This window comes from Oppia nitens, unplaced genomic scaffold, assembly GCF_028296485.1.
Source record: "Oppia nitens isolate AA-2021 unplaced genomic scaffold, nextdenovo-longstitch-racon4-pilon3 scaffold16_pilon_pilon_pilon, whole genome shotgun sequence".
Taxonomy (NCBI): domain Eukaryota; kingdom Metazoa; phylum Arthropoda; class Arachnida; order Sarcoptiformes; family Oppiidae; genus Oppia; species Oppia nitens.
The window spans coordinates 2,229,947-2,254,781 of record NW_026533195.1 but is presented as its reverse complement, the minus strand read 5'-3'; the positions used below and the strand labels follow the sequence as shown (position 1 = coordinate 2,254,781).

The 24,835-nt window shown below is 27.7% G+C and overlaps 2 protein-coding genes across 2 annotated transcripts; both read right to left on the bottom strand.

Annotated features, from left to right (window-relative positions):
• Window positions 1-887: 887 nt before the first annotated feature.
• LOC128965082 (uncharacterized) lies at window positions 888-1,592 on the bottom strand. The gene is made up of 2 exons (XM_054311735.1): window positions 1,127-1,592; window positions 888-1,001 (listed from the first exon to the last, which is right to left on the bottom strand). Exons 1-2 carry the CDS (start codon window positions 1,589-1,591, stop codon window positions 888-890), a joined length of 579 nt encoding a protein of 192 aa, XP_054167710.1. The 5' UTR covers window position 1,592.
• A 12,966-nt stretch (window positions 1,593-14,558) lies between these two features.
• LOC128965081 (uncharacterized) lies at window positions 14,559-14,915 on the bottom strand. The gene has a single exon (XM_054311733.1). It carries the CDS (start codon window positions 14,913-14,915, stop codon window positions 14,559-14,561), a length of 357 nt encoding a protein of 118 aa, XP_054167708.1.
• Between the last annotated feature and the right edge of the window lie 9,920 nt (window positions 14,916-24,835).

The window sequence follows — 24,835 nt, the reverse complement described above, 5'->3', positions numbered from 1 at the left end:
ATTAGTGACTATAAGTCTCCTGATTTTTATTATGTTATTTTGTTTTTTTTTTGTGGAAAATAAATTTTGAATAAAAATTAATTATTAAAATATTTTTCAATAATACTTGACTCTGAATTAACACTGATATGATGTTTGGGTCCCAACTATACGGCCATATATTTAGGTAAACATATCTACTGCTGATTTGGACATACAGTACGCTGAGATCTAGACATTAATCTAGTAATACATTAAATTTAATTAAATAGTAAACCAAATAAATAATTAATTAATTAGTAAACAAAAAAATAATTAATAAATAAAATATTTTATTTAAATCTATAATAATTCTTATTATAAATTTTTATTAACAAATATTTAAAAAACAGTACTACAGTATAATTAATAATAATAAATATTTTAATTAATTATTCAAAAAAAAAATAATTAAAACATTGCCCTATTGTGACATTGTGTTAATAAATTTTGTTTAATTATTATAATTTTTTTTAATAATAATTATAAAGTTATAATTAATTGCTTGAATTTAGCAAATCTTTGCCTTCACTTTCAAACGATACGTTAGCTGCCAGATGTCCGCCGTCGGCCACAACAATACTGCCGGTCAGAAACCCGGCCGCCTTATCACTGGCCAAATAGACAATAGTATTGGCCGTATCTTGCGGCTGGCCCGGCCTACCCGCCGGATATTTGGCGCCAATTGTTTCATAAATTTTGTCGGCAACCGATTTCGGTACACCCATATTAGTACCAAAATTAGTGACTATAGCTCCGGGACTTTATTATTTTTTGTTTGTTTAGGTTTTTTTGTAATTAATAAATTTGTCAATAAATCAAAAATCGGGAAATTTTGAAAAATAAAAAATTCATAAAATAAAAATCAATTACTTGACTGAATTAACTCTGATATGATGTTTGGGTCCCAACTCTGCGGCCATACATTTGGTAAACATATCCAGTGCTGCCTTTGATATATGATAGGGTGACGCACCGTTACCCTAAAAATTATTATTATTTGTTGAGATATTATTATTTAATAGTTATTATTATTAATACTTAATTAAATAAATACTATATATATATATATTAACAAATAAATAAATATATACAATATAATAATTACCCCTGATACTTTTGAGGCAACACTAGATATATTAATAATATTGCCATTAGTTTTGGCCAAATGTTCAACAGATTTATGGGTCAGATATACCACTGAATTCAAGTTAGTTTGCATAACGTTTTGAAATTTTTGAAAGTAATCCTCTTTAGTAACATCAGCTCTATTACCCAAACCGACATTGTTGACCAATATATCAATTTTGCCAAACGTTTGGACAGTTGTCTGAATTAGTCGATCGCAATCCTCTTGTTTATTAAGATCGCCGACAACTTCCAGTGCAGTCAACTGTTTCGGCGATACATCTGTACACTGTTTGGCCACTTTGGCCACACGATCGGCATTACGACCGGTAACTACAACATTGGCACCCGATTTGGCAAACAGTTGAGCAGTGGCCGCACCGATACCCGAACTCGAACCAGTTATCAGAGCTACCTTTCCGGTGAAATCATAGGTTACAGACATTTTTGTTATTTGTTTGTTTTGTTATTATTTATTTTTTTATATTAAAACATAATAATATATATTACATATATATTATAGTTTTGGTAGCTAAGATTATATAATTGGTTAGTTTAGATCAGCCCATGCATGACATACCACACCTCCCTCTCCAGCTATATAAGAGTCAACCGACCCTAACTCGGGATCTGGATATTGTAGTCGTCTTTTATAATCGTATATGTTTTGTAATAGTTTTTTTTACTTTGTTTTTAACAGTTTTTAGTACTTTTGTACTGTACTTATTTTGTCTAAGTTTTATACTTTTGTATTAAGTATTTAATTTTGATACTCAACAATAAAGTAATATTATTTTATAATTAAAATTGTGTGTTAAATAACAATTCATACAACTATACTGGTGCTGGGGAAAGGGTGGCGCAAGAAACGCCAGTACCGACCGGATCGGCCAAATCGGCCAATCACTTGGGTGGGACAACTGGATGTGTTTGAAGAGTGCTCTACATTTTGACGACCAGTTGTACGGCCGGTACGGCCTTCACAGCCGCTAACCCGAGTTCGTTGCAGCGCTCGTATACATACATATATAGGCAAAATATATGATATGTTGTATTTGGTGGAGATCGCAGTGGTATCGATTTTATAAGTACTTTCGTATTAACTAACTATGGATTGGTATGTCTTTTTAATTTTTATTTTATTGATTATTAAATTAATGCAATTGTGTTTAAATTAATGCGCTATGTTTTTATGCTTTGTGTTGTTTATACTTTCTATTGCGCTAACAGTGTTTAACTTAATATATGAATTTTGCTATTTTAAAAGACCTATACATATAGATATCCCAATAAATGCCTTAAATAATAGTGAATATTCAGTATAATTGTAAGGATTAGTTTTATTACCAAAAAAACGCATAAGATTCACTATCATTACTGTAAACCTTAACTTTAAATGTTACAGTTTTAATGGGTTTATTGCTGTCTAAATTGTTTAAAACTTCAAAAACTGAAACACTATTAAATAGAGAATATGTTTCACACATGTTATCAGTAAATCCCACGTACGGTACAGTAGAGTTAGACATTAAAGAAATTAGATATAATAAACAGTTAGATTTATTTGTTAAAATTGAGTAAAAGAATTTTACCCAAAATTAAAAAAGCAATAAAAAAACAAATTAACAAAAAGATAATTACTATATTACATAAAAATAGCAATAAAAATGCCCCGAAAAACTAGAAAAGCTCGCTCTCGCCGTACATCACAGTCACTCCCAAGGAGTGAAACTAATCCCACTGTTATTACTGAAACACTAAATTCAAATCTTACAGTCACACAAACAGATGTTTTGACACAAGTAAACAACAATAATGTTAATGCATTTAGCCTATCTGAACCAAATGAACCATTAAATCAAATTAATGGTCAAAATACAAGCAATTACACTAATGCCCAAATTGGCCAAATTTGCCAAAATGACATAAACAGTCAAACAAACTCACAAATTGAAGGCAATAAAAATAATTGCCAAAATAGTTCAATGGCAATAAATTCAAGTACTTTAAACAATAATCTAAATAATACTACAAGTAGTACAGAGCAGACAAAACCCAAAAGTGAATTTAAATCCATAATTACTGTCGGATCTATTACCCCCCAATCATTTGATGGTAGTAATGACATAGATGATTGGATCGGTCATTTTATTTATGTGAGTAAATGCAATAACTGGAATGATGATATGAAAAAGCTTCGATTACCAGTTCACTTAAAATCCACAGCTGAAATGTGGTATAAAGAGTTTGCAAAGTTAGACATTGATAGCAATTATGAGACAACACTCACATTATCTCAGATTTATGATGGCTTAAGAGAAGCTTTTAGACCAAAAAATTATAGATCTATTTATCAATCAAATCTCATTTGCAGACACCAAGGATTAAGTGAACCGGTAGCTAACTATCATTATGATGTTATACGGTTATGTAATAAAATTAATCCAAATATGGAAGAACAGAATAAGATAACTCATGTAATGAGAGGCTTAAAGTCAGGAATGTTAGAAAAGGTTTTAGTATTTGAACCCAAAACTTGCATTGATTTGTTAGGAAAACTCAGAAGTATTGAAGAGTCTGAAATACTTGCCTCACAGAGACCCACCTATAACTATTTGCTATTAAATGACCCGAAAAACAGTATTAAAACACCAATATCTGTATCAAATAACAATAGGGACATTAATCCAAGTGCAGATGTCAATCCAAATACTTTGACCAATTTTGCCAAATCGGCCAACGCGGCCAAGGCAGACTCAAAATCAGAGATAGCCCAATTGTGTGAATTAGTGAAAAGTTTTATGATAACACAAAATAATAATAACAATTATCGTAACAACAATTATAATAACAATAATTTCCGTAATAATGGTTATCGTAACAATAACAGTAACAGGTTTCAATATAGGCGTACTGTTGATTGGCGTCCCGTGTGTGACATTTGTCATAAACCTGGACATTTTGCTAAAACTTGTTATCACAATAAGAGTAATAATACGGAGACCAAAACTGTTGTTAATGCTAAAGATAATAACAGTTCGGGAAACGAGTGATGGCGGCGGTCATCACTAATGCCGTCGCCGATACCCACTGTTATATAATCAATATTAAAGATATGCATTTAACAATTGACGGCTATGTAAATAAAACCCCATATATTATGTTAATTGATACCGGATCCGCCCGGTCTATTATTAGTAAAAATGAATTTAATAAATTCAAAAATTTAAGTTTAAATTTATGCTCTCATCCTATATTAAAACTAGCCAACGGTACTACAATGGTACCGGTTGGCAAAGCTAACTGTACAGTTTCAATTGATAAATATAATTATTTAATCGAATTTATAGTCTATGATAACCTACCATTTAATGTACTTTTAGGTTTAGATTTTTGTATCAAATCTGAACTTAATATTGATTTTAAGCAACTAAAATCTAATTATCAAAGTTTAGTAAAACTTCCATTTTATAACCATAATTTTTATAATAATGTAAATAATGATTTTAAATTAAAGATAAAATCTAGTATTACTATACCTAAAAATAGTGGCCGATGGGTTGAAGTTAACACAATAAATAAATGTATTAATGATTTATATTTTGAACCAAGTGTTGAATTTCAAATCAAATTTAATGTATTAATTTTTGATTCGCTAATCAAATATGAGAATAATAAATTATTCATATTTATTATCAACACCTTACCATCAAATGTATTTATAAGAGAAAATACTACTATAGGTACAGTTCAAAATATAGACAATGTTGAATTGCTTACGGCAACCCATGAAACCGAAACGGCCAAATTGGCCAAATCGACCGATGCGGTCAATGATACACAAAATAATGATTCATTTGAATTTAATATTAACGATAACTTAACTGTTGAACAATATGATAAAATTAAATGTTTTTTATTAAAATATAATAACATTTTCGCTAACTCAATCTCTGATATCACTAAAACCGATATAATAACACATAATATAAAATTAACAACTGATGATCCGATTCATCAGCCACCATATAGGGCCAGCCCGAAAGATCTCATTGTAATGAATGATCAAATTGACGAAATGTTAAAAGCGGGTATAATTAGAGAATCAAATAGCCCATATGCTAGCCCTGTTGTAATGGTTAAAAAATCAAATGGACAGTTAAGGTTTTGTTGTGATTATCGTAATTTAAACAAAATAACCGAAAAAGATAATTATCCTTTGCCGAGAATAAATGACTTGATGACAGCATTTACCGGTTCTAAGTTTTTCACTACCTTAGACTTCATATCTGGTTATTGGCAAGTGGCCGTCGAACCAAAGGATATCCCTAAGACTGCATTTATAACACCTAATGGATTGTATGAATGGGAAGTAATGCCATTTGGTTTGACCGGTGCACCTGCTACTTTCCAACGCATGGTTAATAAGCTAATAGCGGGTTTAAGATACAATACATGTGTCGCCTATTTAGACGATATAATAGTATATGCCCCAGACTTTGACATACATTTAGACCGATTGGCCCAATTGTTCGATAGGATCGAATTGGCCAACTTAAAACTTCAAAAACAAAAATGTCATTTTGCTAAAAATGAAATAAAATTTTTAGGTTGGATCGTAGGATCCGACGGTATCAAACCTGACGACAAAAAAGTATTAGCCATCACTAATTTTAGATCACCTAAAAATGTTAAGGAAATTAAGAGATTTCTAGGTATGTGCGGTTATTACAGAGATTCAATGAATGAGTTTAGCAAATTAGCTTCACCGTTATTGAGACTATTAAGAAAACATGTACAGTGGCAATGGACTATATTAGAGGAAACTGCTGTAAACAATTTGAAAAAATGTTTGTCCACTGCTCCAGTACTGGTACATTATGACCAAAATTTAGATGTTAGACTTCATACAGATGCCAGTTTAGAGGGATTAGGTTATGTATTATTACATATAATTGACGGCAAAGAACACCCAATTAAATATGGTAGTCGTTCACTAAATAACTGTGAAATAAATTATGCTACGACCGAATTAGAAGCGCTCGCAGTATTTTTTGCCGTTAAACAAAACCGTCACTATTTGTTAGGAAAATATTTCGAAATAGTTACCGATCACCACTCCCTGTGCTGGATGTTCCGCTCTAAAAGTCCGACACGACGGATAGCCCGATGGGTACTTGAATTAGCTGAATATGATTTCAAAATTGTCTATAAATCAGGTGCTTATCATTTAGATGCCGATGCACTCTCGCGATCGCCTCTAAAATTAACTAATGTTGAAATCGGTCAAATTGGTCAAAATGGCCAAACTGGCCCGAATTTTGATGACATGTTATTGAATATTAATGACATTAATTTAGTTGAAATGCAACAGAAAGATGAATGGTGTAAGAATGTAATTAAAAAGTTTAAAAATCTTACAGACAAACCTCAGATATATCTGGAGGAAAAAGTTTCGAATTAATAGACGGTATATTATATCGAAAAATCGATAATGGTTTTGGTCCTATTTATCAATTATTAGTACCGAAAGTATTACGTAAAGACATACTATATACTAACCACAACGATCCGGTTAGCGGACACTTAGGAATTATTAGATGCTATGCAAAAATGAGGGAAAAATATTACTGGAAAAAAATGTTTCGGTCAATTAGTCAGTACATCAATCAATGTATAGATTGTCAAACAAAAAAGAAACCGCAGCGGAAACCCATAGGTTTTGGTCAGATAATGGACACACCTGTCATACCTTTCTCGACAATTGGTTGTGATCTTCTCGGTCCATTCCCTCTGTCTTACAATAATAAAAAACATATAATCGTTTGTACTGATCATTGCACGCGTTATGTCATCACTGGTGCACTTGAGGACAGTAAAGCTGAAACAGTTGCTAATTTTATTATACATAATGTAGTACTTATATATGGAGCGCCTGCTGTAATATTGTCTGATCAGGGAAAATGTTTCACATCAACACTAATGCAAAAATTGTTTGATTCATTTGATACAATACATTCACGTACATCTAGTTATCACCCACAAACAAATGCATTAGTTGAAAATTTTAACAAAACTCTAGCTAATATGTTATCCCAATATTGTGATTATGATCAAAAAAATTGGCCAGATAGTCTACCTTATGTCACTTTTGCCCACAATACTACCCCTCAGGAAACAACAAAATTTAGTGCCTACAAACTGTTGTTTGGTAGAGAAGCTAGACTTCCGATAGACACTTTGTTGAGAACACCATTTATTAATGAAATACCAGAATTTTTTGAAGAATATTTAGAAAATGCTAGATTATTGGCCAATACAAACATTAAGGATATGCAGTTAAAAAATAAGTATTATTATGATAAAAAGAGACTAAATATAGATTTTAAAATTGGTGATAAAGTAATGGTATTCACACCGATTAGGAAACGTAATCTGAGTACAAAACTTTTACATCGAATGTTTGGTCCATTCACCGTAACAGACATTATAACACCAGTAACGGTAAAAGTAGTTAACGTAGACTCAAATAGATCCGAAGTAGTACATACTAGTAGATTAACAAAATTTAATGAGAATTTTGAATTGGAAATTTTACATGAAAATGACTTAACTGTTGAGCCAGTGAATGATTGGTCAAAATGTCCAAACTGGCCAACACAGACAAATCAGTCTAAAGATCTAATAAAAAATAATATTAAAAAGAAAAAGAAAAAACCAATTGTCAAGGTAATTAATAAACAAAATACGTTTAGAAAACACAGTAAATATGGACGTATATTAAAAGCGCCTGATCGCTATAGGTCTGAAAAGTAAATTAAATAAAAATTTTAAATCAAATTATTATAAAATTACTATTGTTTTTAGAAATGATGGATCGGTTAGTTAAAATAAAATGTAATATATTGCCAAAAAAACTATTTGTGAGACGTTAGCGCTAAAGTCTGCACAATATAGAAAGAAAATTAATGAATGAAATAAATATAAATTGAATAAAAAATAAATTGATTAGATAAGAAATAAGAAAAAAATAAATGCACATTTGAAAATAAATTATGAAAAAAAAGTGAATAAAAAATGAGTAAATTAGAAAAATTAATTGAATTAAAAAAATGGGTTAAAATTAAATAAAAGGCAATTGAATTTAAAATTAATACATGATAGTTTTGACTACTGGACATATAGGTCAGTTTGATCGGATCGGCCGGTTTGGTCAAACTGTCATATCGTGCCCTAACATAACAGTCTGTATTTTAGTTTTGAAACTATAGTTAAGAATATGTAAATGAAAAAAAAAAGAAATAAATAAAATAACAATAGTTTATAAAAAATAATTTTGATTTTAATAATGTTGAATAAATAAGTAGAATTAAATCTAATTAAGTAATAATTACCTTACAATTAACAATAAAAATAAGAAAAAAAATAATGCGATTGAGTTAGATATTACAAAAAAAATACAAAATAAATTACAGAATATAATCTTATCAAAATATTAGTTTTTTAAATAAAATGTAATAAATAATTTATATATCAATAAAAATATTATACCCACACACATACACATACACACACACATACACACACACACACACATACACACACATATACACACATACAACCACATACAACCGCATACAGACACTTACAAAAATAAGGTATACCATATCTATACCATATGTATACCACATGTGTACATGTATACTATAAATAACAAACCGCCAATACCATTTATCAAATGTTATAGTGTCCAAGTATATGGTCCTGGTAATTACTGTGACTAGTGCTAGTCATAGTAGTAGTACCGGTGCAGCGTATACTACTAGTAAACAGGGATCTATCTGTAGTGGGCCATAAAAATACCAAAAGATATTATGATATTTATACAGATATATACGTAGAAACATAAATATGACATATAAATATAAAATTTAATGTTATGTAATAAAATTTGATATAATACTAATTATATAAATAAATCTAATTAAAAAAATAATTTTAAAAAAAATAATATGTTAAAAATAATATTTATAAATATATATATATAATAAAATGCTACACATAATGATGTTATAATCTTTTACTATATTCAAGTTTTTTATTAGTATAAATTACAATAATTTAAATAACTAAAAAAAATATATCAAATAATCATTTAAATTAGTAATAACAAAATAAACAACAAATATATATATAAAATTTACTAATTTTATAACGATTTTTGTTAAACAAAAAAAAATATAAAATTATGTAACTAAATAATAAAAAAAAACTTAATAACAAATATCTAAATAATCATCAAATTACACGATAATTGAATTATTTTTTTAAAAAATAATTTTAATTTAAATTATATAATAATTTTAGTTATATGTTATTAAACATTTAACCATGGTAATATTGGCCAAATTGGCCAAATTGACAAAATTGACAAAAAAAACATGATTATTATTACAGTATTTATATATTATTTCTAATAAAAGCAATTTGCTTTTAATTATGTATTTATCAACAACCAAAAAAAATTATTAAATTATTAAATAGATATAATCAAAAAAAATATATTTATAGATTTATTAATACAGTAATAATTAAATTGTAAATACAGTTTAATTTTTAAAAAATAATAATTTTTAAACAATAATTTTCATACATATTATTTAAAACGTTATAAAATAATGTGTGTTAAATTGAAATACTGTTATTTTTAGTGTGATTGTTTAGTTTGATTTACAATAAAATAAAAAGTCTATATTTATAATACTAATATGTAAATCAAATTATTTTTTTTTAAAAAAAAAATATTTAGTAAACAAAACAATTTTTTTATTAGTACTAAAATAATATCTATACATAATTATATCATTATATTTATACACATAATTATATTTGTAACCTTAAAAAAATATTTAAAAATAATTTATCACAAATATTTTTTTTTATAAAAAAATAATTTACTGTAATATTCTATATATTTTCTACATATATATTTGTCAAAATAGTTACAATATAGTTAAAAAAAAAATTTGCCAAATTGGCAAAATTGATTAATTGGTTTAACTAAATAGTTTCATAACTTTTAAGATATATATATAATAACATAAATTAAATAATGATTTTTTTATTAATGTTAATTACTATTTACTATTGTTTTTACTAATTGTTTAAAAGAATAGACAAAAAAAAGTAATTTTTTAAATGTTTTTTTCAAACAAAATAAATGTATATTTGAATTAGATATCAATTATTGTTATATATACCCAAACAAAACGAACAAATAACAGCCTAACTAACGATATGAAGTTTGGCGTGAATTAATGTCGAGGTGTTCATCATGTAGTGCTTTACTTTCATATGATTGTTTATGTCGTGGACAGTCGAATTAGGTCCGGTAGCCAAACATTGCCCACATATGGGACAACAAGGCGAGTATAACCGGAAAAAAACAAACTGATGAACAGTCCTACCGGTTAACACTTCCCATCCCATATATGACGATTTTTGATAGCTTTCAAACAATCGTTGTTTGTCTTTAACTGCGTTGGCGTTGGTCAGGTGTCCATACAGTTGGATGACTTTTTGATTACTTCCAGAAATAGTTTCTAAATATCCAGATTCGGTGGGAATTATGTCGGGACTTAAACCCCAATGAGATCCCAATTTGATGGCTCGGTTAGACTGTGATACCATATGTAGTCTACGATCAATGGGAACATTGTGACCGTCATTTGTCCACTCAACGCCTCCCAGACTAACTCCATCGCCACCGTCAACCTGATTGCCTTCAACGTCTGTGTTATCGTCTGAATCGTTCAAATTGTCCAAATTGTTCGAGTCGGCCGATCCCTCATTGGCCAAAACATTAAGCCAGTTAACACCTAACATATCAGGCCCGACACTCTGAGCAAACTCTTTACTAAAAAAAATAATAACTATTAACTAAAATACTCAATAAGTGAATAATAAAACCTTACAATTGATCACCGATTGTGTCAAATCTCTGTTTATACGACTCGACTATATTAAGTGACTCTTGTAATTCAAAGTGAAGTCTATTGACATCAGCTGTCAATAGGACAACGATTGCAAATATTTTGCTAAAAAAAAACTAATTATAACAACATTTCTAATAATGAACTAAAATAGATAATACCTGTACTCCAGAATTCATACGCTTACGTTTATTACCAGTGTCTCTGTTATCGACGGATTCATCACCCGATTGGTCCACTGAGACGTCAGTGTCGTCCATGGGTTCAGCTATAAAGTTATCAATTGAAGTACTAACCCGTCCAGACATCTGACTGCTGGCCATTTCGATACATTTGGCAGAAGCATTACTGAAACGAGTCATCCATTTACCAAAATTGCGTCCACACGTTCCTAACTTATTGACGGCCAATGCGAACATTTCATCATTGAAAGAATCCAAGTCCTCCTGAGTCGGAGATACTGGTAAACCTGTTGTTGATTGAGTACGAGTGGGTGTCCTGTCATGAGTTTAGTCAAAGTTTAGTAATAATATTGTATAATAAGTTTAAAACACAATAATTGATCAAATTGTCCAAATCGGCCAAATCGACCAAAAAGTAAATTGTAATAAATAACAGTTGAATACATACCGTAGTTGTGTGTTGTCAGCACTGGTAGTACCCAAACCCTGGCCATCGTTATCGGTATTAATGGGTATTCCGTTGTTGACATCACATGAAGACAAACCATTGGTTTCATTACGAGTATAGACAACATCGGCATAACTGACGGCACTGTTATCTTCTCTACGATTGTCGACATCGATGGGAGGTATAGGAACTGTATTTGAGTTGTCAGTCGGATCTATATTTTGTACATCAAAACTGTCAACTCTGTCGGCATCCATATCAATGACTAGTCGGTTGTCATCCAAGTCGTCGCTTTGATCATTAATAATACCTCCAGTATTAATACCGACTGTTTGGTCACCGATTTCATCAACAATTTTGTCATCATTTTGGTCATCAGTTTCGGCACTGTTTGGATCACATCTGTTGTCATCAATGACAGCGACGGGTTGGCCATCAGTCTTGTCGTCTGATCGACCGTTGAGTTGACCACTGGTTATGTCACCAAAATCACCGACGCTTTGGTCAGTAGTTGTGTCATCTGATTGACAGTCGGTTTGCCCAATGTTTGTCTCATGAATTGTCCCATCATTTGTCTCATGAAGTAAGTGCTCATTTGGGTCATCCGTTTGACCGCTAATGGACTGACCAATTGGGTTCTTGAAAAAAAAATCAATAATTAATTTAACTAATAATTAATAATAATAATACATATAGTAATAGTAATAACAATACAATTACCGATTGAATTGAATCCATTCAAATGTATATAACAAACAAAAATATAATTTGTTTAATTTAAAAAAAAATATTGTTAAAAAAAACACAAAAATCAATTGAAATTTATGGGTTTAATAAACAAACAAAAGTTTTTTTTAATTCAAAAAAAATCAATTAAAATGTATTGCAAACAATATTGAGTCAACAATTATAACAATTTTAAAATCTATTCACGTGATTAGGGATCGACTGTTTGACTGCATTGTTGACCAAACATGTGATCATTAGATATGCAATACAAATATAATATGCATTTATTCAACTCTGAATATACTAATTAGTTATATTAAATAAAGCTATAGATTTTTATTGCAAAATCTTTTTAATAAATAAAGTTTTTTTTTTAAAAAAATAAATACAACAATTTTGCAAATTTTACAAAAATTATATATCTATATTGTATAATCAAAATATCTTATACTATTTTATAATAATTTTAGTTTTAAGTATATTTGAGGACTAAATTGGCATTTAATGTATAATTTAAATATATTAAATGATTGTCAAACTAAATAGACCAGGGCGATCAATTTGGCCAAATTGGTCAAATCGGTCAAACAGCTTATTTTGGTGTAGACATAGTGTGCCCACTTCACCCAATTTATGTAATAGGTTTTTCACCTAAATTATTGGCATTTAGCTGTAATTAAAGGTTTTCCCCTATTAATTAATAGTGGAAATAATTGTACTGATTGATAAGATAATTAGTATTAATTATATATTAACTATATATATATATATATAATAATTTTAAATTTTTATAATTGTTTTATTGTAACGGTTGGCTTTTATTTAACTGTGGGGGGATAAAACATAATAATATATATTACATATATATTATAGTTTTGGTAGCTAAGATTATATAATTGGTTAGTTTAGATCAGCCCATGCATGACATACCACACCTCCCTCTCCAGCTATATAAGAGTCAACCGACCCTAACTCGGGATCTGGATATTGTAGTCGTCTTTTATAATCGTATATGTTTTGTAATAGTTTTTTTTACTTTGTTTTTAACAGTTTTTAGTACTTTTGTACTGTACTTATTTTGTCTAAGTTTTATACTTTTGTATTAAGTATTTAATTTTGATACTCAACAATAAAGTAATATTATTTTATAATTAAAATTGTGTGTTAAATAACAATTCATACAACTATACTGGTGCTGGGGAAAGGGTGGCGCAAGAAACGCCAGTACCGACCGGATCGGCCAAATCGGCCAATCACTTGGGTGGGACAACTGGATGTGTTTGAAGAGTGCTCTACATTTTGACGACCAGTTGTACGGCCGGTACGGCCTTCACAGCCGCTAACCCGAGTTCGTTGCAGCGCTCGTATACATACATATATAGGCAAAATATATGATATGTTGTAATATTAACTATAACTAATACATTAATCTAAAAACTAAACAACAATTAGTAATATATAAACTTATTTTTATTGATATTTATATTTTATATACTATTATTTTAAATACACAGTGCATTTTTAGTGCACATAAGCTAATAATAATAATAATTTTGTCCTTGATCAAATTTCAATACAGTTTACACATAAATATATTTACACTATTTTGTTAGTTTCAATTGGTTTTAATAGTAATAATCATATTTTTCTACCAATATTTTTGTTAATCAATTTTTAAACAGTATATTAGAAAATCAATTATTTTTTATAAATTACTTATTTTAATAAAAAAATATTAATGTTTTATTAATTTAATAATTATACAGTATAATTTTTTATCTAATAAATTTATTAACAATCTAACATAGTTATAAAATTATAATACGGTATTTTTTTATATAAGCAATTGTTTAAGTTTATACAAATAAAAAAAATTATTTTTATATAAATAATTATTTTGTTTTAATTGTTTTGTAAAAAATGTTTAAATATATATATATATAATTGAATAATATTTTCATAATCTAAAATAAATTATAATAAATTTCAACTAATAATAAATAAAAAAATAAACTAATTTTATATAATTTTAAATAATATATATATATATATTATATATTATCAAATAATTCCGGCATCACTGGCCAGTGTATAGAAAATGCTAGACTTGTTGGCCAATAAAACATCGGGTTCGTCAAACTCGGCTACCCGTCCATTGTTGAACACTATTACCCGATCCGAGTCCATAATTGTATTGATTCGGTGGGCAATTGTCAGTACAGTACACGAACTGAACTCCTGGCAAATAGTTTGCTGAATAAGTGCATCGGTTTCCACATCGACGGCAGCCGTGGCCTCGTCGAGGATCAGTACAGACGTATGACGAAACAGTGCTCGGGCCAGACAAACAAGTTGTCGCTGACCGACACTTAGATTACCGCCCGATTTGGCAACCGGTGAATCCAATTGACTATCCATAGATAAGAGGCTGCCCCCAGGGATAGGCTAATACTGTAGATAGTTACATAGATAGGTGGATATTCCTACCGATAATACGTTGACAGTCAACTGTCAACAAATTGACAATTTCTCCATTAGGTGTGAGCCGTTTGCTATCATTGCTTAATACCAGTGCTTTGCGATATATGGCTGACGTTAGACACGATTTAACTCTTATACCTTTATAATTATAATTTTATAATTAATAAAAATAATAAATATATATTCTGGTTTAGTATATTTCAAAAAAATAGATGACATTGGTTTTTTTAGGGTCAGTAATACAATACACTAATGATAGTAATTTTTTTTTAATAATAATAATTATTATTATATATATTGTATATATAATATATTGAAACTTATATTATGTTAGTTTATGAAAAATACTATTTTCTATTTAAAAAAAATAAAAAAAATAAAATGAATTTATTAGTTATTGAATTAATAATCAAATTTTGTTTTTTGTTGTTGTTGTTGTTGTATTTTTTTTGAGATACAACATACAGTCAACCTGAGCCTAACATACCAGTGCCAACAACAACAACAACAACAACAGCAACACATAACAAAATATGTTTGTTTTATTCAAATTTGTTATAATCTATTTTTTTTAAAAAAACTATAGTCACCTAATTTTTTTGTTGAAAGTGATTTTTGAATCTACATAAAAATAATAATTGAAAATAAGCTAGTAATAATTTTTACTATTATTTAAAATAAAATGCTATACAAAAAATCAAAAATATAACTAATTTATTTTTAATTATTATTATTATTTTGGTTATTTTTTTAATTTAATGTTTTATAAATTATAATAAATAAAAATTATTAATTATAAAACATTGCAATTTTTTTAAATAATTATTACATTCAAACAATAAATTTATTTATTATTGATATTATTGATTAATAAATAATTGATTTTTTAATAAATTTTATTTTTAATTAAAATTATAAATAATATCAATTTGAATGTTTAACTACTAATTGAATGCCATATAATATCTCTAATTATGACAGTAATTGCCTCCAAACCAACTGATGTCTTGTGTGGTAGACATCCATCAGTGAGAGGTATTTCACTGCGTTTTGACCGAAGATGTCGAGGATGTTGTTGTTGTTGTTGTTGTAATAGTTGTTGTTTTTCGTCATCTTTTTCTAGTTGTTGTATTTGTTTTAGTTGTTGTTGTTGTTTGAGTTGTTTTTGTTGATAGTATTTATAAATATAACAACCGTTGCGATCATTAATCCTTTCGTTGATAATCAATGTCAGCCACTGTTTGTTATCAATAGTAAACTCTTTGAAACCAATTAATCCGCAAAAAGCAACTAAAAAAATATTATATAATTTATATATTAAGTATGTGTATGTGTATGTGTATGTGTATGTGTATGTGTATGTGTATGTGTATGTGTATGTGTATGTGTATGTGTATGTGTATGTGTATGTGTATGTGTATGTGTATGTGTATGTGTATGTGTATGTGTATGTGTATGTGTATGTGTATGTGTATGTGTATGTGTATGTGTATGTGTATGTGTATGTGTATGTGTATGTGTATGTGTATGTGTATGTGTATGTGTATGTGTATGTGTATGTGTATGTGTATGTGTATGTGTATGTGTATGTGTATGTGTATGTGTATGTGTATGTGTATGTGTATGTGTATGTGTATGTGTATGTGTATGTGTATGTGTATGTGTATGTGTATGTGTATGTGTATGTGTATGTGTATGTGTATGTGTATGTGTATGTGTATGTGTATGTGTATGTGTATGTGTATGTGTATGTGTATGTGTATGTGTATGTGTATGTGTATGTGTATGTGTATGTGTATGTGTATGTGTATGTGTATGTGTATGTGTATGTGTATGTGTATGTGTATGTGTATGTGTATGTGTATGTGTATGTGTATGTGTATGTGTATGTGTATGTGTATGTGTATGTGTATGTGTATGTGTATGTGTATGTGTATGTGTATGTGTATGTGTATGTGTATGTGTATGTGTATGTGTATGTGTATGTGTATGTGTATGTGTATGTGTATGTGTATGTGTATGTGTATGTGTATGTGTATGTGTATGTGTATGTGTATGTGTATGTGTATGTGTATGTGTATGTGTATGTGTATGTGTATGTGTATGTGTATGTGTATGTGTATGTGTATGTGTATGTGTATGTGTATGTGTATGTGTATGTGTATGTGTATGTGTATGTGTATGTGTATGTGTATGTGTATGTGTATGTGTATGTGTATGTGTATGTGTATGTGTATGTGTATGTGTATGTGTATGTGTATGTGTATGTGTATGTGTATGTGTATGTGTATGTGTATGTGTATGTGTATGTGTATGTGTATGTGTATGTGTATGTGTATGTGTATGTGTATGTGTATGTGTATGTGTATGTGTATGTGTATGTGTATGTGTATGTGTATGTGTATGTGTATGTGTATGTGTATGTGTATGTGTATGTGTATGTGTATGTGTATGTGTATGTGTATGTGTATGTGTATGTGTATGTGTATGTGTATGTGTATGTGTATGTGTATGTGTATGTGTATGTGTATGTGTATGTGTATGTGTATGTGTATGTGTATGTGTATGTGTATGTGTATGTGTATGTGTATGTGTATGTGTATGTGTATGTGTATGTGTATGTGTATGTGTATGTGTATGTGTATGTGTATGTGTATGTGTATGTGTATGTGTATGTGTATGTGTATGTGTATGTGTATGTGTATGTCTAATGTGTGTTTTGAAACATACTGTCCTCCATAAACAAATCCATGTCATTGCCATCAAAATCACTAAAATTTCGGTCAATTATTTCCCGACACTCTCTCAACATATTTGTACAAAATATTTCAAACAACTTTCCCACTGATTGTTGATTATGTTTGACTATAAATGTTTGCATTTCTCTGTGACAGTTAAGCTAAACAAAACAAACAAAATAATTATTATTGAAAAAAAATATTTTTAAAATTTATTACAAATTATTTTATTTAAAAAAAACTGGAAAATACTGTATTATAATTATATTCTATTATAATTACAATATATAAATCAATATGAATTTGCTATTATAAAATTACAGGTAAATTATTCTTATAAAATGTTTAAAAAATATAATATTTGTTAAAAAAATGTAATTTTATATATGAATATTTTATAAGACATAAAGGGTTGTTCACATATTACGTTCGAACTTTTAAAGAAATCTAGAGCCCCTCTCTCTCCCCTATGTTCGCAATTCTTTGAATGTAATCATTGAAAAAATTACGTTCGCTTGTTCCTAAGCGCTAGCCCACCCCCCCCCCCCCACCATAAAAATATGATATTAACTAAATGCGAACGTTCTTAAAGTTTCTACCCTCCCCTCCCCCTGGTTCGCAAAAGTTCGCTTTTGCTAACATCCCTCCTCCCCAAAAGTGCGAACGTAGTATGTGAACTACGCCTAATAATAATAATAATAATATCAATAATGTAGTAATCTTTCATTAATTTTGTTTTTTTAATCAGCTATTTATACATACTTGCGATGCAATTATCAAATACCAAACTTCGTGCGAGAGGTCATACTTTTGATAGCCCAGTCCTGTCATTAGTTGCCAACACTGGTCGCTGATATGACTGCAACCGGAGCTCAGTTGGGCGATACAATTGTCGGATATGTTTGAGTTCATTGGTGACAACAAATCGGCAAAACGATCGGTAAATTCATGGCTACGGTTGACTTTCAGAGTATAATCCGGTTCCAGACTATAGATACCTTTTTTAGATAAATAGCCGAATCCTAATAAATATGATATTTGAAAAAAAACATAATAATAATAATTTATTAACTAATAAGTATTAATTATACAAACTATATTTTTTAAATTAAAAAATCATTAAATTACTCTTTATATATATATATATATTGATATATATTTTGATAACACAAAACTGATTTATTAAAAAAAAAACTTTTAAAAACTATTATACTGTATATCAACTAAAATAAATATATTTTTGATTTTAAATATTCTATATATCAAATATTTTTTAAATCCAAAATAAATATATAAATAAATATTATAATCATAAAATCATATTAGGCGTTGTTCACATATTACGTTCGCACTTGAGGGGAGGGGGGGGGGTTAGCCAAAGCGAACTTTTGTGAACGAGGGGGAGGGGAGGGGTAGAGACTTAAAGAACGTTAGCATTTAGATATATTTTATTTCTTGTGGTGGGGGGGGTAGCGGTTAAGGATAAGCGAACGTATTTTTTTTTAATAACTACATGCGAACAATTGCGATCATAGGGGAGGGAGGGGTCTAGATTTCTTAAAAAGTGCGAACGTAATATTTGAACCACGCCTTATACTATACTTTGATAATCAATTGGATCTAATCTGGCAATTGTTGGAACCGCTACTGACATTATTTCATCAGCTATTGAAACAAAATCATCGATAATACCCAGCAATACACCTAAACCATAATCATCGCTAAAAATAGGACGTCCACTACTACTACTTGATCTAAGTCTAGCCAATAGTGTGGACATCTGGTCGCTGAACACCCGAACACCGTTCAGACCGTCCAATAGTATTTCAGTCATGTTTTCCGAGTAAAATACAAAAGTTTTATTAATAAATTTCAATGATATTTCTAATAACTCAATATCGTCGGCACCGATAGCTGATGTCGTCGATCTCAATGCCGACAAATCAATTGCCAGCCGATTATTATTATTATTATCGGCGGCAACAACTGCTAACTGACTTGTCTGACCTGTTTTTATTGTCCGACTACTGACCAGTATTTCATGATTTCTAAATGATTTCCAAATTAATCGGTTCATTGATATTATATTATTATAATAACTATTTATGAAAATACAAATACAAACGAATACTACGAATATTAATAATTTTTTAAACATATTTTAAACATAAAACTATTTTAACAAAAAAAAAAGTTTTTAAATAATTAAATTTTATAAAAGTTTTTTTTAAGATAATATCAAATTAAATTGTTTTGTTTTTTTTGTTGTTGAAAAAATAATAATTTTCATTTTATGATTATTTTTCTCTATACTTCTCTAATTGTACTAATAGTTTGTTTTTTTTGTATATAAATTTTTATGATAAAGCAAAAATAAAAATGTTAAATTTATTATAGTGTTTTATGTTAAGGTCATTTAAATACTGATTATTAACTAAATACAAAAAATAATACTATACTTGTATTTTTATTGCACCTAAAAAATATTGTTAATTAATACTATAGGTTTACGGCTTTTTTATTTAGTAGTATTTTTTTTTACATAGTAATAGACATTTAATTATTAGATATATTTTTAATATTCTAGTTAATTAATAATTATTAATTTAAATATAAAATATAAGTATTTATATTTTAATATATTAGTAAATTTTATTTTTATCAAAAAACTTTTTTAATTAAAGTAAATATATATCATATATCGATAAATATAAAGAATAAAAAAAATATTTTTTGTTTTTTTATTTTTAAATAATTAATACTATTATAGATAATAAATAATATAAAATATAATAATATAATACACAATAGTTATTTTATTATAAAATTATATATAGTAATGAATGATTAAATAGACTAAAAATTATTGAAATTTTAAGTAAAATCTATAAAATATTTATAAACATATATTTTAATCTATTGAATAAGTTTATCTATTAATTGAAAATAATTTTAATGCAAATAATAATTTACTGTATATAATATATTTAATAAGTAAATTTTTGCTTTTCAATAAATGCAGTATTTATTATTTATTATATTTTTATTAAACTGCTTATAAATGTTATAAATTATAATGCTATTATAGCAATATCATTTAATTTTAGTACTACTACTATATTACTGGTCTAGTTCATAAGATCTAAACTCATTTGACCCAAACTTATTTGACCCAAATCACTTGACCCAAATAATTTGACCCAAACTTTTTTGACCCAAATATTTATTATTTTATGATGATCTACATATCATCAGCTTATAAAAATTTATTAATTTTAGTTATGTTTTATTTGTTTTCAACTAATTTTGTATAAACTTAAAAATACTTAATATTATATCGAATTGTATAAATCATAAATTGACTTATTATTATTATCTTAAAATAACTAATTAATTATATATAAATATTGTATCTAACTATACATGTGTTTTAAGTACATATGATATTAATTTTTGAATAAAATCAGTTTTAATAACTGAAACAATTGACTACTTATTAGTTAAGTGTAAGCTTTAGGTGTAACAAAGTTTGGCCATTATTCCGGTTTTCCGGATCAGTTATTCCAAGTTCCGATAGAAAGCTTCCGTAAAAACTAGACATTGACTCTCAAAGCGACCCAACAAGGGTTCCGATAACAAGTTAGTACTAAAACCAGTCTATTGTCCAAACCCTATACAAACCCTATACATAGCTCTTTAAAATCGATTTTAAAGGGCTATTGACGGGTAAACCAGATAATTCCCGTCACAATTTTATTCTTCAAACTATATAATTATATATAAATAATACAAACTTAATTGGGAATATTTCTGGCTTTTTTTATTTTTAAAAAATAAATATGTAATAAATAAATATTATTAAGTTCTAAATTATTTTATAGATTAAATATATTATTACTTTATTTATATAAATAATTGAATAAAATTATTAAGTTTATATTATTTATATATAATTAGTTTGAAAAAATAAAAAATAAATATTTGGGTCAAATAAGTTTGGGTCAAATGATTTGTGTCAAGTGATTTGGGTCAAATAAGTTTTGGCCATATGATTTGGGTCAAATGAGTTAAGATCTTATTAGTCTAGATAGTATATATATACTGTTAGCTTATTTTTTAGTTAGTTAAATATAGTAAAATAAATAAAAGTATTAAAAAATAAGTTAACAATAATACTAGAAAGCATTGTCAAGAAACAAACTTTGATAATATTATATCAAATATTATATTTATGGTCCTAGATAAATATAGGTATGACTTGACGCTTCGTCTAGTTGAAATAATTGTTTAGAATAATTACATCCTTTGAGTGAGTTTAACTATTCAATAAATTCAGATGCTTACATTCAGATTTGTCGTTCCATTTCCTATTATTGTTGGTGAATTGTTTTAACAAAAAGTGACATTCATTATAAAAAAAAACCTGCGAGAATCGGTACTTTCAGCGTGATAGAAATTTTTTTAATTTTATTTTAATTTTTTTTACTAAATATTGAGGATTATTTATAATTATTTTAAAGAATTTTTACAAAATACGACTTTAATTTATTTTGAAGCTAATTACGGAACATATGTTTATTTATACGGATGTTTTTTTTAATTTTATTTTTAAGTATTTTATTAACTGAACCTATTCTTATAACTTTATCATTAATATATTTTTGATTTGTCATTTTTCTAATAGTTTAATATTTTGACATATGATATTATTTAATTATCTAATGTATTTAACCAAATATGAAGTTTGATTTTTTAAAGAAAAATTTACAAAAAATAAAACGCTACTGACAGACACACGCACATATAAATTCCAGAATACAATTTTTTTTGAGTTTGTTTTTTTTTAAAAATGTAGTAATAAAAATTTTAGTTAATTATATTATTGCTAAATATTGATTATAAATTTTTGTTAATTTATTCAATGATTTTGCTAAATATTTATTATAATTAATTATTTATATATCTATATGACGTCAATTAAGCTTATTTTTTAAGATTATAAAGTATATATAAGAACTAAGAAATAAGTTTTAATTTAATATTAGTTTTTTACAATTTAAAAAAACAGTTGATCATAAATCAATAATAATAATAATTGTTATTTCAAATCTAATTAAATTTAACAATGAGTTATAATAAGAAAAATTTGCTAGCTAAAATTTTTGGTTTGATTCTAATTATTGGATCCATTAATTTAGCAACTGGACAACGTAATTAATATATATATATATATATATATATATTTAAATTAACTTAATTAACTAACTTAATAATAATATTATTAAATTAACTATTTCAATACTAAAATTATTTTATTAATTAATTTTAATTAGGTAAACGACATCGACATACTGGTATTTCACTTACAAAAGTTTACAGAGAAACCGGTTTCGATAACTTTGATTTAATATCGCTGTTGGAGTCAAACGGTTTGGCAGATTTGGCACAAAAATACAATTCACGGCTCCGGGAGCTCAGTCTACTGTTGAACAAATTTTTCAATGATTTTGCCGATTCGCCTGTCGATGACAATAACATACCGTTTCTATTCGGTAACGATTTAGGTTCACTAGTGGACCAATTGATCGAATCGATGAACAAATATCAGTCCGTACTGGCCGTTAAGCAACCCGTAGTGGCCAAACTGTTTGCCGATGCCAGCGAGTTGTTTGGCCAGATTGCTGCCGAAATTAAGCAAACATTTGGACCGTTATTAGCTGGCAAACAACGTAGTGGACAACCAGTCTATCAACCAGAACTCGGTAAACTGTTGGTCTCGCTATCGGCCGATATTGCCGGCCAATTGGCTGACAATCCCGATTCGGGCAAATTGAAGACAGTGTTCGCCCAACTGATTGGTCGCTTTGGTCGCCATTTTGAACGGTCAGTCAAAGAGTTGGGCCCACGTTTGCAAAAAACAAATCCCAATTTGTTTGAAATTGTTGGCAAATTTTTGGCCAAATTCAATGATTTGATACAAAAAATTGTCAATACGTTTGCTAAATAATAAGCATTCAAAGTATTTAGTTATAATTGATATTATAGTTTAATTTTAATAAATATAAATAAATATTATATATATATAATATTATGATATTAAGTATATAGATATAAATAGATAAATTTATGTTATCTTAATCTAATTTAAAAAAATCTAAAATCAAACTAAAATTTATAATTATTACAATATTGATAATGAAAATATTAATAAACTTTAATTAAAATATGGTTAATAATTTATTTATTAATTATTTCGAAAAATATATTTACATATAATCTATTTTTATTTAACAATTTTTATTAATATTGATTTCTTTTTTTAAAAAAAAAACTAACAAATAAACAGTATATTTTATTTATTAATTTTTTAGTATAGATTATTTTAAATAACATAAGATAAAATTAGAATAAATATATTTTTAAATTTAAAATTTTCATATATATATATATCTATATTTACTAATTATCTTAAAATCTATTTTTTTAGTAAAAACTTGTTTAAAAAACTTATTAAATTAAATAATTCAAACTATGCCCGCATTTTTTGTCAATGAATAAAATTGTGATGAAATGTTTGAGAGTAGAACTGTTGGCGATTTAAACTCTACTACCCGTCCATCGGATAGGACTAACACACGATCGGAATCAAGTATAGTGTTTAGTCTGTGAGCAATGGTTAGTACAGTACAGTTGGCAAACTCTGACCACAATAGTTAACAATTAACAATTAACTTTTACAATTACAATATAATAATGTCTATGCAGTATATATATATATCTACTGTATATACAGTTAAATTGTAATATTTTTAATTGTCTAAATAGCCTTAACTTTAAGTGCAAATATTTTGTAGTGACTATGCTTTTAATTAGCATAAATTTATTGAAATATTTTTATTATCTTTTAGTTTTGCATTTATTTTATCATATATTTGTTTATCTATTATTTTGCAACTATTTTTGGATTTATATTTCTATTTTCAATTAGACCCTAAACTATATACAGTATTTTATTACCCGATTCTCTGAACAACCGTTTGTTGCCTCCAATCTATTGGCGCCAACCTGACAGTTATCTGCCGCTACCACTAACTGTTCAAAAGTCATTCAATTTAGCCA

Excerpts from the sequence above, each read along its gene's own strand:
- LOC128965082 (XM_054311735.1), bottom strand. The coding sequence starts at position 1,591 with ATGTCTGTAACCTATGATTTCACCGGAAAGGTAGCTCTGATAACTGGT. Across the intron at positions 1,002-1,126 it reads TTGCCTCAAAAGTATCAGGG|GGTAACGGTGCGTCACCCTA; the intron begins GTAATTATTATA and ends AATAATTTTTAG.
- LOC128965081 (XM_054311733.1), bottom strand. The coding sequence starts at position 14,915 with ATGGATAGTCAATTGGATTCACCGGTTGCCAAATCGGGCGGTAATCTA.